This window comes from Sphaerodactylus townsendi, linkage group LG05 (genome assembly GCF_021028975.2).
Source record: "Sphaerodactylus townsendi isolate TG3544 linkage group LG05, MPM_Stown_v2.3, whole genome shotgun sequence".
Taxonomy (NCBI): domain Eukaryota; kingdom Metazoa; phylum Chordata; class Lepidosauria; order Squamata; family Sphaerodactylidae; genus Sphaerodactylus; species Sphaerodactylus townsendi.
In genome coordinates, this window is record NC_059429.1 from 39831486 (window position 1) to 39845560 (window position 14075).

Genomic DNA, 14075 nt, shown 5'->3' on the forward strand with positions numbered 1-14075 from the left:
CCCACCTTGCAGAATAGAGAGGCTACAGCAGGTGGATGATTGTAGACCGAGCAGAGTGGGAGGACAAAATAGCCCTGGACAGGTCCCCTCCTCCCTCCCTCACAAGCCCTCAGTTACAGGATTCGCTTTGCCCAGTGGCAGTCACTGTGCAACTTGGCCAACACATGAGTTCCCTCAATTTTGTGCATGATTACTCAGAAGTAAGTCTGAGTACAACGGCCTTAATCTGAAGTAGGGCTGCATACCTTCACAAAAATAATTTTCTTTGGGGGGATTTCTGGGAAATGTTTTATTGGGAGTCCACTGGGCAGAGGCATAGCCCTGCTCATTATCCTGGCAACCCTGCCCCTCTTCCTTCCCTAAGGAAACTGCAGGTTTCCTCAGCTCTGCCCCCATGAACTAGCAAGCAGCCTACTTCTTGTGCCAGGTCTCTCCCAGCTGCTGCTTCCTCATAACCAATGAGCTTCCACTCCATTGGAGCTGATGGCTACAGCAGCAAAACTGTCCCTTGAGTGAGGAAGGGGAGCATGTTATTACAGCAAAAATGGGAATGATAAAGAGAGCATGAGTGCCCACCAGCAGATTGTCCCTAATATAGCCTAGATAGGCCAGAAAACCATCACCAGTTAGTAATGCTTTGGTATGGCTCACAAGTTAGTTTGGTACGGCTCATAAATTAGTTCAAAAAACTTAACTTTTCTACCATTATCTAAGTCCTGTTTTTCATGCTTATGCACATTTTGGACTCTGACACTTTCTGTTTACATATTACCTGAACCAAAGAGAAACTTACTGGCTTCCACTCTCAAACAGACGCTTCACAAATATACTAGTGTTACTGTTCAGCACCTAAGCCTTATTTTTTTCCAAGTTACAGAATAGATCTAATCTCTACTGTAGTTTCAGATTAACAATAAACTACTTTTTGATCAGACAAAGCATCATTCCAGTTATCTCATCTGCTTGCCCTCTAATAAAATTCAACACAGACGCTGAAGTATATGAAACACTTACAAAACCTCTTACTACAGATTATGAGTTCATCTTAGAATTTAGCAGCATTACCACAGTCTGAAGGAGAGGGTGGCTCTCTCTCATCAAGATCATCAGCAGATGACATGGTACCAGTAGATGGTGTTCGAGGAAGTCTCCTTTTAAAGTCTCCTATGAAAGACAGAGGGCATTTTCAGACTTTTGCTGAGGCTGATTATTCACTACCTCTCAATAATGGATTCTGGATGAAGCTTGTAATCAGTGCCAAGATCATTCATGTTTAAAGGCTAGTATCACTTAAGGGGTATCTGTACCTGGACTTGCAGATGGAGAGTCCACAGATCGTGACTCACTGCTCCCTCCTGCACTTTCAGAGTCACTGCACATTCCTCCACTTTGGTTACCAACAGACCAGGACCTAAATGGTGGCGGTCCCCTTGTAACTTAAAAAAAAGGAAATATGTCTCATGATGGCAGCATTCTGTTATGATTAAAAGCAGAGTTTCCCAAATTTTTGGTAGCTAAGACACACTGGCTTGGATCTACCAGAAATTGTCTTATGCAATAGGGTCCTTCTACAAGTGGAAGTGTGGGAAAAAAATCTCATGCTAGCCCACTGCAGTAAGTTAACACAGTGTATTCTAAACTACTTTTCCATTTATACTGTAAGATACAGGGAGGAAACAGTAGGCATTGAACAAGATGTTGCAGAAGTGGAGCAGCATCCAAGCTATTCTTTTGTATTACAAGTGAAGGGTACCTCCAGTAATACCAAGTCTAGAATGTGTTAAGCATTAGCAATCTTTAATATTTATCTGCATGCAATAACAATCTGGACTCGCCTCCTTCACAAGAAGATAATTCTGCTGTACTGGATACTGAATTAGATTTGCAACAGAATTACCTGCTCCATTTGGATATTGAATGGCAGGGAAAACATGAAAGCAGAACGTCACACAGAGATGCAGCAAAAAGATGCTTGTGGGTGTATATCTCAAGCATGGCAGAAACATAAAACAAATTATGGAAGGTACATACTAGAAATTCTCTTATGGTTTGCTAGCATCCACTGGTACCCAATTCACAGATTATTGTAGGAATACATCAAGTCACATGAACTAATCATATAAAAATAGTTGAAAAATGATTGCATAAATCCATTCAAATTAGTTGGCTAAAATGTTAAACTCAAGCTCTGATACCAATGCACAAACAGCTCAAAATTTTTCATATTTGCCAGCTCATTCATCTTTTGGAACAAGTTGTCTTTCAGCAGTCAAATACAATTATTTACCTACAATTTTTTTTCTGAGAGTTTGCTGAAACAGCTACAAATAAAAACCCAAATACAGACAGACAGAATTAAGGGACAAGACAACATGTGTCTCCTTTGGATATATTGTTGCATGACGGGGATCTGCTAAAGACAGTCATGAGAATTAGCAACCTATTTAAAATTTACCAGAGATATCAGTACTGCTAGAAGATCTTTTTTCCCCAATCTTTTGGGAGCGATGATAGGATGGGCTTCCAATGTCTTCTACTGCACGAATGGGAAAGTCTCCTGAACACTGGGATAAGTTTCCTTGGGACGCATGTGCATGGTTTAATCGTTTACTGAAAATCCTTCGGAAGAGAAAAAGCAGTTCTTAGACAACTTGAACTTGCAATATTTTCAGCTAAAAGTGAAGCTAAATTTTGCACTTCTCTTCAAGCTTTAAATTCTCAGGCCTAAGGCTACATCCTAAGGATGCTTATTAAGTCATCATACCTATTCAACTGTATGGCACCTTAGGCAGACACTTCACAGCTTACTGATGACCCACCTGAATGAACAAAAACTATTTCTGTTGTCAAACGGATATTACGATTTCTCTCTCCAGTATATCAGTTACTGTAACACTAGTAAAAGTTTACACCCAAATGAGAACCAGAGCTTGTGCAATGGGACACTTCCCACAAACATGTTCAACAAATTCACTCCTGGTTATGTGCTCTGAATTGCTCAGGATCAGTATCAGTGTCTTAAACTTTGTCAACGGCTTAGTAATACTTTGTTGTCTGGAACAAATGCAAAAATTGCAGATATAAGGGAGATCAATAAAACAAACAGTTTAAAGCCAAGGTTCAATAATTAAACTTTAGCTTGCTATCTATTTTCAGCTTGAGCCTTAACTTGGATGTTCTGGACCTTTTAAAAAGTGTTCTATCAAGAAAAAAAGAATGTTCTTTAGAAGCTGAGCATACTTATCTTGAATTAGTTATCTTTCTGACAAGATGGATTTCTTAGTTATGTTTTGAATACACATTCCTGCTGTCAGCAACTACGCTATGAAAATGACAGCCTGGTAGATAGAAAATTATACAATGGACAGGAAAAGACTGTAGTAAAACATCAAATATTCTACATTGTCTACCTCTTCTCCCTCCTGAACCATACTACAAGGCTGAAGTTATACTGGGAAGGTTAGAGGAAAGGAAATTGGATCACCAAGGATTGACCAACCACAACCTACAAAACAGAAATTATAACATGGATGTCTTCCTAATCAAATTTTGCTGATATCAGAAGGCTATCTACTCCCTCTACTCACACTTATTTGTGTGGATACCACCAGGCAGAAACTGAAGCATAGCTGCCATTCTCTCTACCCTGTAAAGTTAGAGTACTATCTCCCTACCAATGGGCTGTCTCCCTACCAATGGGTTTTTTACTTGTGGTCCAAAGACCTGTACGTATTGTTTTACTCCAGTGCAAGTGTAATGTGGCTTAGGATGTTACTGCACATGGTCAAATGGCAGACAGATATCAACACTATCATTTGATGATATCTACAAGAATGGAAGAAAATGAACCTTGCCATTATGATTGTAGATATTTGTCTTTGTTTATATTGAGTTATGGTGAATTTTGTGTGCAAGTGCTTCAGTGCATTCTTCTGGGGGGGGGGGGGTCCACAGCTTTCATAAGATTCTCAAAGGGGTCGGAGACTCAAAAAAGGTTAAGAACCACTGCTATAGATGAAAATATTCACAGGTTGCAATTTTTGACAACATCTGAGGCATTCTTCCCTGATAGAATGATGGCGGGGGGGGGGGGAGAGGGGGATCAACAAAACAAGGACTAGGGAAATGGAAAGAGGTAGTTGTAGGAAAAAACACTAGACAGATGTCTGAAATAAAGAGACCCAGGGGAGAGAATGGACAGAGACTAGGAGAGATAAAATTCAGTATTGATCTGAAATAACCAGCCACAGATTTGGCTATTCTGCCTTTATAAGAATTCACATGTCTTTAGGACTTATTTCCATTCATTTTACCATCATTTAGTGGGCATCTCATAAGCAGCTGAACAATGCCTGATTTATTAAAATGACAAGCTCATTTAACAATTATTTTCTATCTACATTCTTCTAGTCTTTTGCTCAAATTTATTGCCAAATGAGCAAAGAAGACATCTGAGCTCTCACCCTCCAACTTGGGAGCTCTGAGTTTCAAAGGAACTGGATTCAATGGCGACATCATCTTTTGGCAAATTTTTCACAAACTCAGAGTACTTCTGTCCTGGGTCGTACAGCTTGGCACTCTCACAGAGAGACTGACAGTTAACTGGAACAGATACAACTTGGGCATGTTGCATCTGGAACAGATTAACTGTTGCCTATGTGGAAGAAAGACAGGCAAGTTTAAGAAACAGATTACAAGCTTATTTAATGTTGTCCTCTACAGCTCTAATACTCATGAGAAATGCTTCACAGCAGAACCAGAAGTTTAAAACCAAATAATCATGAATTTAACCCAGTGTAGTTAAATATGTGTTATAAATGGCTAAATTCTTAGCCCTCACTCCATGTAATTTTACCTGCCTCCATGTGGGTTGAGAGAGTTCTGAGAGAACTGTGACTGGCTGAAGGCCACCCAGGAATTGAACCCAGTTCTCCAGATTAGAATCCACCACTCTCAACCCCTACACAATAGTGGCCCACTAGGATAGAATTATATAAATAAATGTAATATTGTAAGAGCTTGAAGCCTTAATTTTCTGCTTAGAAGGCAATGCTGCTAAACCACCCCCCTAACATGCTATCAATTATGTTTAAGAATGACAACTAAGCTATGAATGTTTTCACAGACCTGGATAAATCAAGAAATTCAAGGAATCTTTATGTCAAAAGTAAATAAGAACCAAAACTTCAAAGCTGCACTCCCTCCTCTTACATACCTAGACATTATTAATTCATAAATATGTTCATATTTCACAGATAACGTAATCTGAAGGAATTCACTCTATAGTACTATTAGACTGTGTATACTGAATAGCAAGTGGAGCTCAATTTGTGGAACAAAACTTTTATCTTCCCTCTCTGTGCCTGCTGAAACACATCCTGTGGTTCAGGGGGTCCCTGAGGAACAGTGCTGGGCTTGATATGAAATTCTGCAGGGGGTGAGAACTGGTGAAAATCACCCCCTTTCCTATGCTGGTGAAAGACAATCACTGCATACAGACATCATAAAAAAAGAAAATGTAAGGGATCTGGTGCTATGGTGCAAATGTGAGTACCAAATGCTATCTGAAGATTGCAGCAAGATGAGAAGCCTTTATATGTCAAAGGAACTAAAGAATGCTGCATCTCTACTTACAAAGTAGCAGCAAATGTTTCTTTTATGCCAGGATCCAGCTCCAGTTGCTTATGCTCTCCCTTTTGTTTTCAATTGACATGTATGATGCAATCAGAAAAGGGGAGAAATAGCCAGGAATTATGGTGCCTATATCCAGCACTACTTGAGAATTCACTCCCCAAGAACATTTTGCATTGAACTTTAATTGCAATTTGTATTAAACTTTGATTCCTATGAGTAGCTTCAGTAGCTTGGCTGACAAGCAGCACAAAAAATATTAAAATATGATCATATAAGACAGGGGCCCCCAACACGGTGCCTGCCAGCACCTTTTCTGGTGCTCACCATGAGTTTTTAGGAAGTGAGTGGGGCCAGATAGGGCTTTTGCCCAGCAAGGCTTCTGATTGACTACTGGCAATCTGAATGGCTGTGCAGATTTTTTTTAATGTTGCTTTTGCAGCAGATGCCACCACAGCACAAGAACATTCACTAATACTGAAGTTAAGCTGCAGCAATCATTTTGTGGCAAGCACCACTTTTTGTGGCAGCTATTTTGTTGCTGTACCCACTATGCCAAGTCAGAATTCCAAATGTGCCCACAAGCTCAAAAAGATCTTTCCCCTTCATCTACCACATGCTGTTTTGCTCTCACTTTCTATTTCAACACTAATCACAATAAAATATCCTTTCTTACAGCTTTAAGTGTTAAGTCACACTGATACACAAGTTCCCGCAGCTGTGTTAAGATATCACTTTTGAGATTTTCTAGATCACTTCGCTTTTCTTCAATTTCTGCCACACTGGCTTTGAAATGTTCATTGGCTTCTTCAGCCTACAAGAAAGTGAACAAGTTGTAGGTAAGTTATGTTGATAGAATTTTGCATTCAAGTAGCCTAAACCCATAGATCTAGAAGCCCATTTAAAAGGATTAAGGAATATAGTTCAGGTAACACGTACGAGTCAACATGCCCCACGTATGCTTAAACTTTTAAAGAACTAAAGCACTGGGGTTATTCCTGAAGAAGATTCCTTACTTTTTGGAGAGCCTCTTCTTCCAGCTTCCGTTTTTTCTCTAATTTGCTAGCATCTTTAACAATGCCCCCATTGGAGATTAGATGCTCTTCTCCAGCACGAGCAGTAGATGATTTTGCCTTTTCATATTCATCTTGCCGCTGAATGTATAACAGCCTTGTTTTTCTCACTGTGGATTCCAGTTCTTGCTGTTCATTGTATGAGAAAATATCTTTACATTAGCAGCTTTCACATTGGCATAGAACTTTAATACACGATTGCTGTGCTGTTCTAGCTCCTTCACCATTTTTTATTTTGCAACTATATTCCAGTATGAAGCATCCAACTGATTTACAGGAAAGAGGAAAAAGCAGGGCAAATTCCTTCCATAAATAGGAGAAGCTGAAGCGAATACAGAGTTTACTATAAAAATTAACTACTACAAAAGAAAAAACCTTTACAACACTCAACATTCATTCCATGCAAGCAAATTTACATGGCAGCTTAGAATTTCGGATCATGAAGTGCAATGTGTAATATGTAAAGATACCAACCATTTTCTTTTGTTCTCGTTGCCAAAGCTCCTTGATCTCCTTCCTTTGTTTATCCAACTCATTTTTTCTGTTAAGGAGTGGCTACATAAAAGAGAAATCCAGTGACTGTGCAAGAAAGTATTAATAACTAGATATCTACACACACAACCTCTATGAGCAACCAGAAACATTTCTAGTAGGAAGAAAGTTACCTGAACAAATTTGTTAGCTTGGAGAGCTGCTGCTGTCTGTTGCCAAAGCTGACTGTTCTCTATATCATTTTGAAATGCATTTATGAATATTGTTTGGAATGGCATGTAATCCTATGACCAAAAACATAAAAATAATATGAGTGTGGATTAGAAGAATATCAGTCTAGATCATGGAAATAATCTGCTGAATTCCTCTGTTTATTTTAAGTGTAGAAGAACAGACACATTCTAAAATTTTCTGCAATACAGCATATTCTCAAACAACCTTCATTAATAAACATGCTTAGAATGTATGTTTTGGAATTCCACTGGTTAACCAGCCGCTCAAATATTATTAAACAAGATCCAAAACTAGCAGTTTCTACAAGGTTCCTTAAACTTTGTGTTAATATGACTTATCAAAATGTTAAAGTCAAATAAGACTCAGCAGAATCTAATTATGAAATAGTTTTAAGTACAAAAACAGTAAAGGAGCTTGATCCCATGTAAATTCAAGCTTCAATTAAAATCATATTTATGTATAATTACTTTTAATGCATTTGTCATTCTTTGAATACTCACCTGGGGTCCAATAATAGCCTTAGTTGCTTCAGCCATTTTTGCCAAGCCTTTAGTACACTCCATTTCTATTGGGAGAAAAGTTTCACTTAGTGAGCATGAAAAGAGTGAAAGCAAATAAACCCCTCTCTAGCCTTCATTTAAGACAGACACTATTTTGCCACAGTCGCTCAGACACAGGAAACAGGCAATAGTTCCATTCATTTCAGTGAACAGCTAATTTAGAAATCACATTACTGACAGTCTGTAGCACACCCCTGACAACAGATTTAATTCCATCATGACAAAGCTCATTAGGTGCCAGAAAGAGCTACTCACCCAAGTTAAGCTTTTTTTCTACCCATGTAACTATGTCCTTTGTATATTTGGACCATGCTTTAGCATAGGACAGAGCCGATTCAATTCCACTATCATTTCTTAAGAGGATGCTATCAACTTCTTCACCTCTAAAATGCCCTAAAAATAAAGTATCAAGTGCAAAAAAGTGAATTTTAGACATGACTACACAGCCAACAGGAAAGACAGTACCAGCCACCTGTGAAGATTAAAGTAGCACTGATCCTGAGATTCTCTATAATGCCAGTTGACACTAAAGAGAAGTGGCAGAGGTTTTAGAACATGTTAAAGGATCATACAATTGTTACTTAACAAATTACATGACTAACATAAAGCTTCCTAACAGAAAAAAGTTTGAATGGATGATATTCATTTTAACACTACAAAACCTTTACAAATTTCCTGCAATTCAAATGGAACTGACGCCAATCCAGAACTTACTATATTGAAACAATAATTTCCCTTCTCAAAGTATGATGACTTACATGGTATTTTTCTGGCTGTGTTTACATTTTATCTGCATTAATCACTACAGCCTCCAGTGTTACATAATACATAAAACCCACTGTGCTCACCTGTCCCTTGGATGTCATCTCTTTCATGCAGTGATCCCCCGGAATCCGCAGAAAGATTTTCAAAAGACTGGCATGTAACAAAACAACCTGTTAGCATTAGTTAATATACATATGATTGAACAAAAGAAACTAATGACAGACAGACATAATTTTATACTAGTCTGTCATACTGGCAAGCAGCAGGAAGGTCTGGAATGTATGAATGTCTAATAACTTCAAATCCTCCTTAAATCTACAATAGTTGAGGTGGCAGGACATTTCAAATCTAATGTAAAGCTCTGGTGGAACAAAGTAATAAAAGAAAAAAATTACCCCCTCCCAAAAATAAACAAGTTATGCGACTAAACACTAGATACTATTCACAGTACTACTGAATGTTTTTAATGGCAGAATCTTCCAGGCAAACATTCATCCTTTGCTCTCATTTAATCAAAAGATATATCATGGTGCAAAAAAAAAAAAAAAGGTCATCAAAAAAACTAGACCAAAAAACTTCATCAAGCAGTAAAATAGACATAAGCAAACTTCAAGCACCACTTTAAGGAACAGATGTTCAGCATTACATGGAACCAGAGAGTGAATGAAGACAAAGCATAAAAAGAGGTTTAAAAGATTTGGAAAATAATGCTGGCACTGGAGTGAATATTATCATCATGAATATTGCAAACAATAGCCAACAGCTGCCTGCAGCACCTGAGCAACCAAATTCCATACAGCAATTGCTACAGCAAGTATCTAGTGGAAGTATTGAATTTTTCTTGACAATATCCAGATATTCCCACAACAGAAGATATTCTTGAGTGAAAGGTATACTTTGTTTCAAATGTAAACACACATCTGTTACGCTTAATAAAACCCAGTTGATTAAACGGTCATTTTAAAAAAAGTGTAAGCCACTTTAATCATCCAATTAATGGGACAATGGCCTAGAAACATTCTATATAAAATAAATATACAAAATCCAGTTCACACACAGTGCCCTATTCAGTTATGAGTTAAGCATATTATGGATTTTTACCACCACCCACACAATCCTTACCACCAATCAAGGGAGCTATAAACATGGCAGTTTGTAAAAGGATTAGCTACTCCCCCCATCAGTTCTCAAGAAAGCTGCCTTTGACTAGGGATAGATGATATCACTTTCAGCACTCTGAAAAAGCTACAATAGAGGCCTTTTTGCTGATGGTGTATATATTCAAGCCATTCTTGGTTCGGTTCATGAGTTCAAGTTTTGTAGTACTGTACTTGAAAACTTGTGTGATCACTGGGGGACATGTGAATGGAAACGTCTACTGCTATTGATGATCTGAACTATGATTTGTCTATATTTTATAATGGTACATATAGGACAACATATTATACTGCATGGTGAAGAGTTAGTTATCATTTTTCACTACTACATGGGAAGTTAAAATATTAAAACATTTAACTGAATTGATGTAGTACCAGACAACATACTTAAGACACTATGAAACCCTCTAATACAGAAATGTGATACAGTGCACAAAATATAATTATAAGAGAACGTGCCAGAAACATTCTATGGAAGCAACAGCAGAATAGGAGAAGGTGGGAATATTGTCCACACGTGCCACCCCTGCGTCACTTGGCCCTGACACACACACCCTCCACCTTTTGACCCATCACAGCAGTTCAAAAGCACCAGTGCTATAATCACATAAGCCCCCTGCACCAAGCAACCCCCTTCTGTCTCTTCCCAGATGAATCACAGAACAAAGCAGCACAGTGCTTCAGATATGAAATAAAAACCCCGTCTGAATTGAAAGGAGGAGAGAATGTGGAAAACAGCTCTACTAATTTGGTGTTCACCTGGATGTACCACGTGTACCCACCCCACAATTTTCCCTTTGATCTGGATCAAAGAGATTTTCCCTTGAACTCCAGGAGCCTCACAAGTTGTACTCAAAAGGAACATGACATTGTGTGGATGCTCTCCAAAAAGAAAATTCCTTATACAAAAGCATATAACTAAAAAGGAAGCACCATCGTGCTGTTCCTTCTCAAGTGTGTCCATAAACTATGTATCATTTGCCAAGAGGCAAGGTATCACCATATAAACCAATGAAATACCATTTGTAGCACTAGACAAGCAACTCTATGTTTTCAAGTTCTTATCCACAACAGCAGCATTAATGGTCAGACCTAGACGTAAGCTGCTTGCCCATGGTATGCACATAGAAGCTACCTGACAATCTTCTCAGGTTTGTGCCAATCGAAAGTAAATATTAATACAGGCATAGGCACTCGATCAGCAGCATTCTATTTCCAAAGACCTGAGCCACAGTTATATATACTCTGATTACACCAAATTATGCAACTACAGTGTGTTTGCTGTTTGGAAATGTCAGCATTCAGCCATGAGACTACAAATTAGCAATAGTTCTTTGGGAACATATGGTCAATTTTGAAGGAACTTAAAAGACTGTCAATTGCTTTCCAGGTACAATTCAATGTACAAACTCGAACCTTAAAATCATCATCTTTCCAAGATTAAGAGATCTTTAGTAGTGCCACTTCCTTGTTAAGATCCCTGCATCTATTTACCAGGGACTATGCTTCTGAAGTTAAGGACAGTCAGTGTAGTATGCTGATTAATGTTGGAACAGGATCTGGAGACCCAGGTTTGATTCCGCATTCTGTGATGAAAGCTTAATGGGCGACCTTGGGCCAGTCATACATTCAACCAGGCCTACATCACAGAGTTGTTAAGAGGCTAAAATGCAGAAGAGACAAAGGAAGTCCCTTTAGGGGAAATAAAAGTAAATTTAAGTAAATAATCAGGTGCCAGATGACTTTGTAGTCAAAGGCTACATGAGTATTACTGCTTTCATTTTTAAATGTTGTTTTAACATCTTAACTGATGTTTTGCTGTTTGATTGTCATTTTGCATATTTGCGAATGACTCGTTTTTACTGTAGTTATAATTTCACTATATTTTAATCGTTGTGAACTACCTGAGGAACTTGTTTTGCAAGGTGGATTGTAAATAATTAAAATATAGCAAAACACTATAAAACAAGCAACTGGGGAAGATAAAGAAATCATTTCAAACATATGTCCAAATTTTACAGAAGGTGAAAAAACTCCTGATCATTTTCTACTTTCACTCCCATCTAAAGTACAATTTTAAATACAGAAAGGCTAACAATTTAAAATATATGTGATCAAATCACTTTTAAAACCACTAAAATCAAGCTCCCCCAACACATTTCGCTGAAATAAATTAGAAAGAGTTAAAATATGTACAAAGATGTAAAAGCAGCTGGTAAAAGACTGGTTAGGCAGGATCTGATAACAAACTCAAAAACAAATGTTGTTTTATAAATTTGCTCTATTCCATCTGAAATTGCTTGACAAGTAGACAAGGAGGGAACCTTGAAAATTCATCTCAAAGCTTATGATATTCTACAGCAATTTCATATTGTGCTTTGTTAAGAATGTCCCTTGAACAAGACACCTCATTCGATTCTTAACACACATATTTCTAATACATTAAAAAATAAAGCATGTTGGTTTAAGGAAACTCCTTCCCTCATTAGCAGATCCAAATCTCCCATAGTCTTCATTTATTGCTCTTTACTTGGAAAGTTTCCTTAAGGTGAAAGAGGACAGTGGAGGAAAAACAAGGGACCATGGCTATCACACTGTGGGTAAGAGTATATGACCTTTTAACCAAAGTATAGGTTACATATTAGCAAAATTAATTACCCCAATAAAGAACCTACAATCCAATAACAGATAAGTTTCTACAGAAATCCATATAGTCTTACTGCATTTTGCTGTTTGCTATTGTCTCTCAGAAAAAAATGGTAGTGGGTTTGTATATTTCCGTGCCACAGAATTCAACATACTGCACCTTCTTCACTGTAGAATGCTCCACCTGGGTCCTGGTGCCTATCAAGCCCAGCTTACTGTGTCCCCCCTCCCCCCCAATTTCAAAGTAAAAATACATTTTGGCATTCAGTTTAATTATACAACTTGGGCATCCAATTCAGTAATGCACAAAATAATGGTTTTGACAAAAATGCATTATAACTCTCATACTAATTTGGGACTATATTCTAATGTGAAAGCATACAATTTTCTTGACAGCTGTACTTCAACTGATCGTACTAACAGTTCTTTTCTGAGAGAGAGTATCGATAGCAATCAATTTCATAACTATGATTTCAAATCTTCTCTGCAACCACCAGATTTTTAACATTTTCATTTTGTCAACTACCTTTAGGGAAGAAGACAAAGATGCCATTGCAACAGCAACATTTCTTAAAACATGTTTTGATTTTAAATTTCAAGAACATATCCATCCTACCTGACTCTGTCGAGATACAGGAAGACCCAATGCTGACCCATTGTCTACATCTCCCATAAGGAAGTCTGAAACTCTGCAACAAGAACAAGAAAATAACCTCTTATATTGCCTTTTTACACAGAAATGATTACCAGATTCATAGATCAGAAAACAAAATGAGAGTGTCCACAGGCTACTTTGAATCTGTAAACGAGTTTTAGCTCCCTCCTACATGCTTTGTAGAACTATTATTTGTTACTGGGACACGCAAAGGTGCTTCAGAGGTGAAGGGCATGTTTTCCCAGACAGTGACTAAACTAGCTTTCCTCACCCCAGTAGAAAAACTGAGAGACTCCTTTAGTGCTGCCATGGAAAATGGACACAGATGTGACATAGTTTCAAGGAGCAACCAGTAGCAAAGAACATAGGCCCTTCTGCTGGTGGAGGGGTGGGGGCCGTTCGCATGGGAGCGTGCGAGCGGCCCCCGCAGACCTCCAGGGGTCAGAGGACAGCGAGGGAGGGTCTCAGCAGTCCAGTAGAGCGAAGAAGGCGACAAGGTGAGTGGGAGAGGGACAGGGAAAACAGCGTGTTCCCGGCGGTGCCGCGTGCACCGCGCCGGTGGGAACGCGCTGTTTTCCCAAAAACCTCTCTCCAGGAGGGAGGTTTTTGGAGGTGGCCTGACGCCGCCCTGGGGGTGGGGGAGGGGAGCCAGGTCGGCGCTGCTGCGTTTTAGCAGCACCGCCTGTGCGAACGGCTCCCTGGGGAGAAGTGGAGATGAGAAAGGGACACATCATATAGCAATAATGGTGTGTAGGAAAGACCCAGGGCAATTCAAACGTTACAAAATCTTCATTTCCCCTCATTACCAAGGGCAGCCTGGAGTAACTGTTCCACATGCAACAGAGCTGGCTGTGGTGTGAGA

General features: G+C 38.8%; 1 protein-coding gene across 4 annotated transcripts in view; it reads right to left on the reverse strand.

Moving 5' to 3' along the window:
- Positions 1-14075, reverse strand: part of ARHGAP29 (Rho GTPase activating protein 29) — a 67731-nt gene that overhangs the window by 10810 nt on the left and 42846 nt on the right. For 3 of the 4 annotated variants that reach the window (XM_048496240.1, XM_048496244.1, XM_048496241.1), the window contains 12 exons: positions 13175-13247; positions 8839-8905; positions 8246-8383; positions 7931-7995; positions 7370-7480; positions 7179-7259; positions 6648-6833; positions 6308-6445; positions 4464-4654; positions 2456-2619; positions 1308-1436; positions 1066-1164 (listed from right to left, as the gene is read on the reverse strand). In XM_048496240.1, the coding sequence (XP_048352197.1) occupies positions 1066-1164; positions 1308-1436; positions 2456-2619; positions 4464-4654; positions 6308-6445; positions 6648-6833; positions 7179-7259; positions 7370-7480; positions 7931-7995; positions 8246-8383; positions 8839-8905; positions 13175-13247 (1442 nt within the window). The remainder of the gene's footprint in view (positions 1-1065; positions 1165-1307; positions 1437-2455; positions 2620-4463; positions 4655-6307; positions 6446-6647; positions 6834-7178; positions 7260-7369; positions 7481-7930; positions 7996-8245; positions 8384-8838; positions 8906-13174; positions 13248-14075) is intronic. The other variant, XM_048496243.1, reaches the window with a different exon arrangement.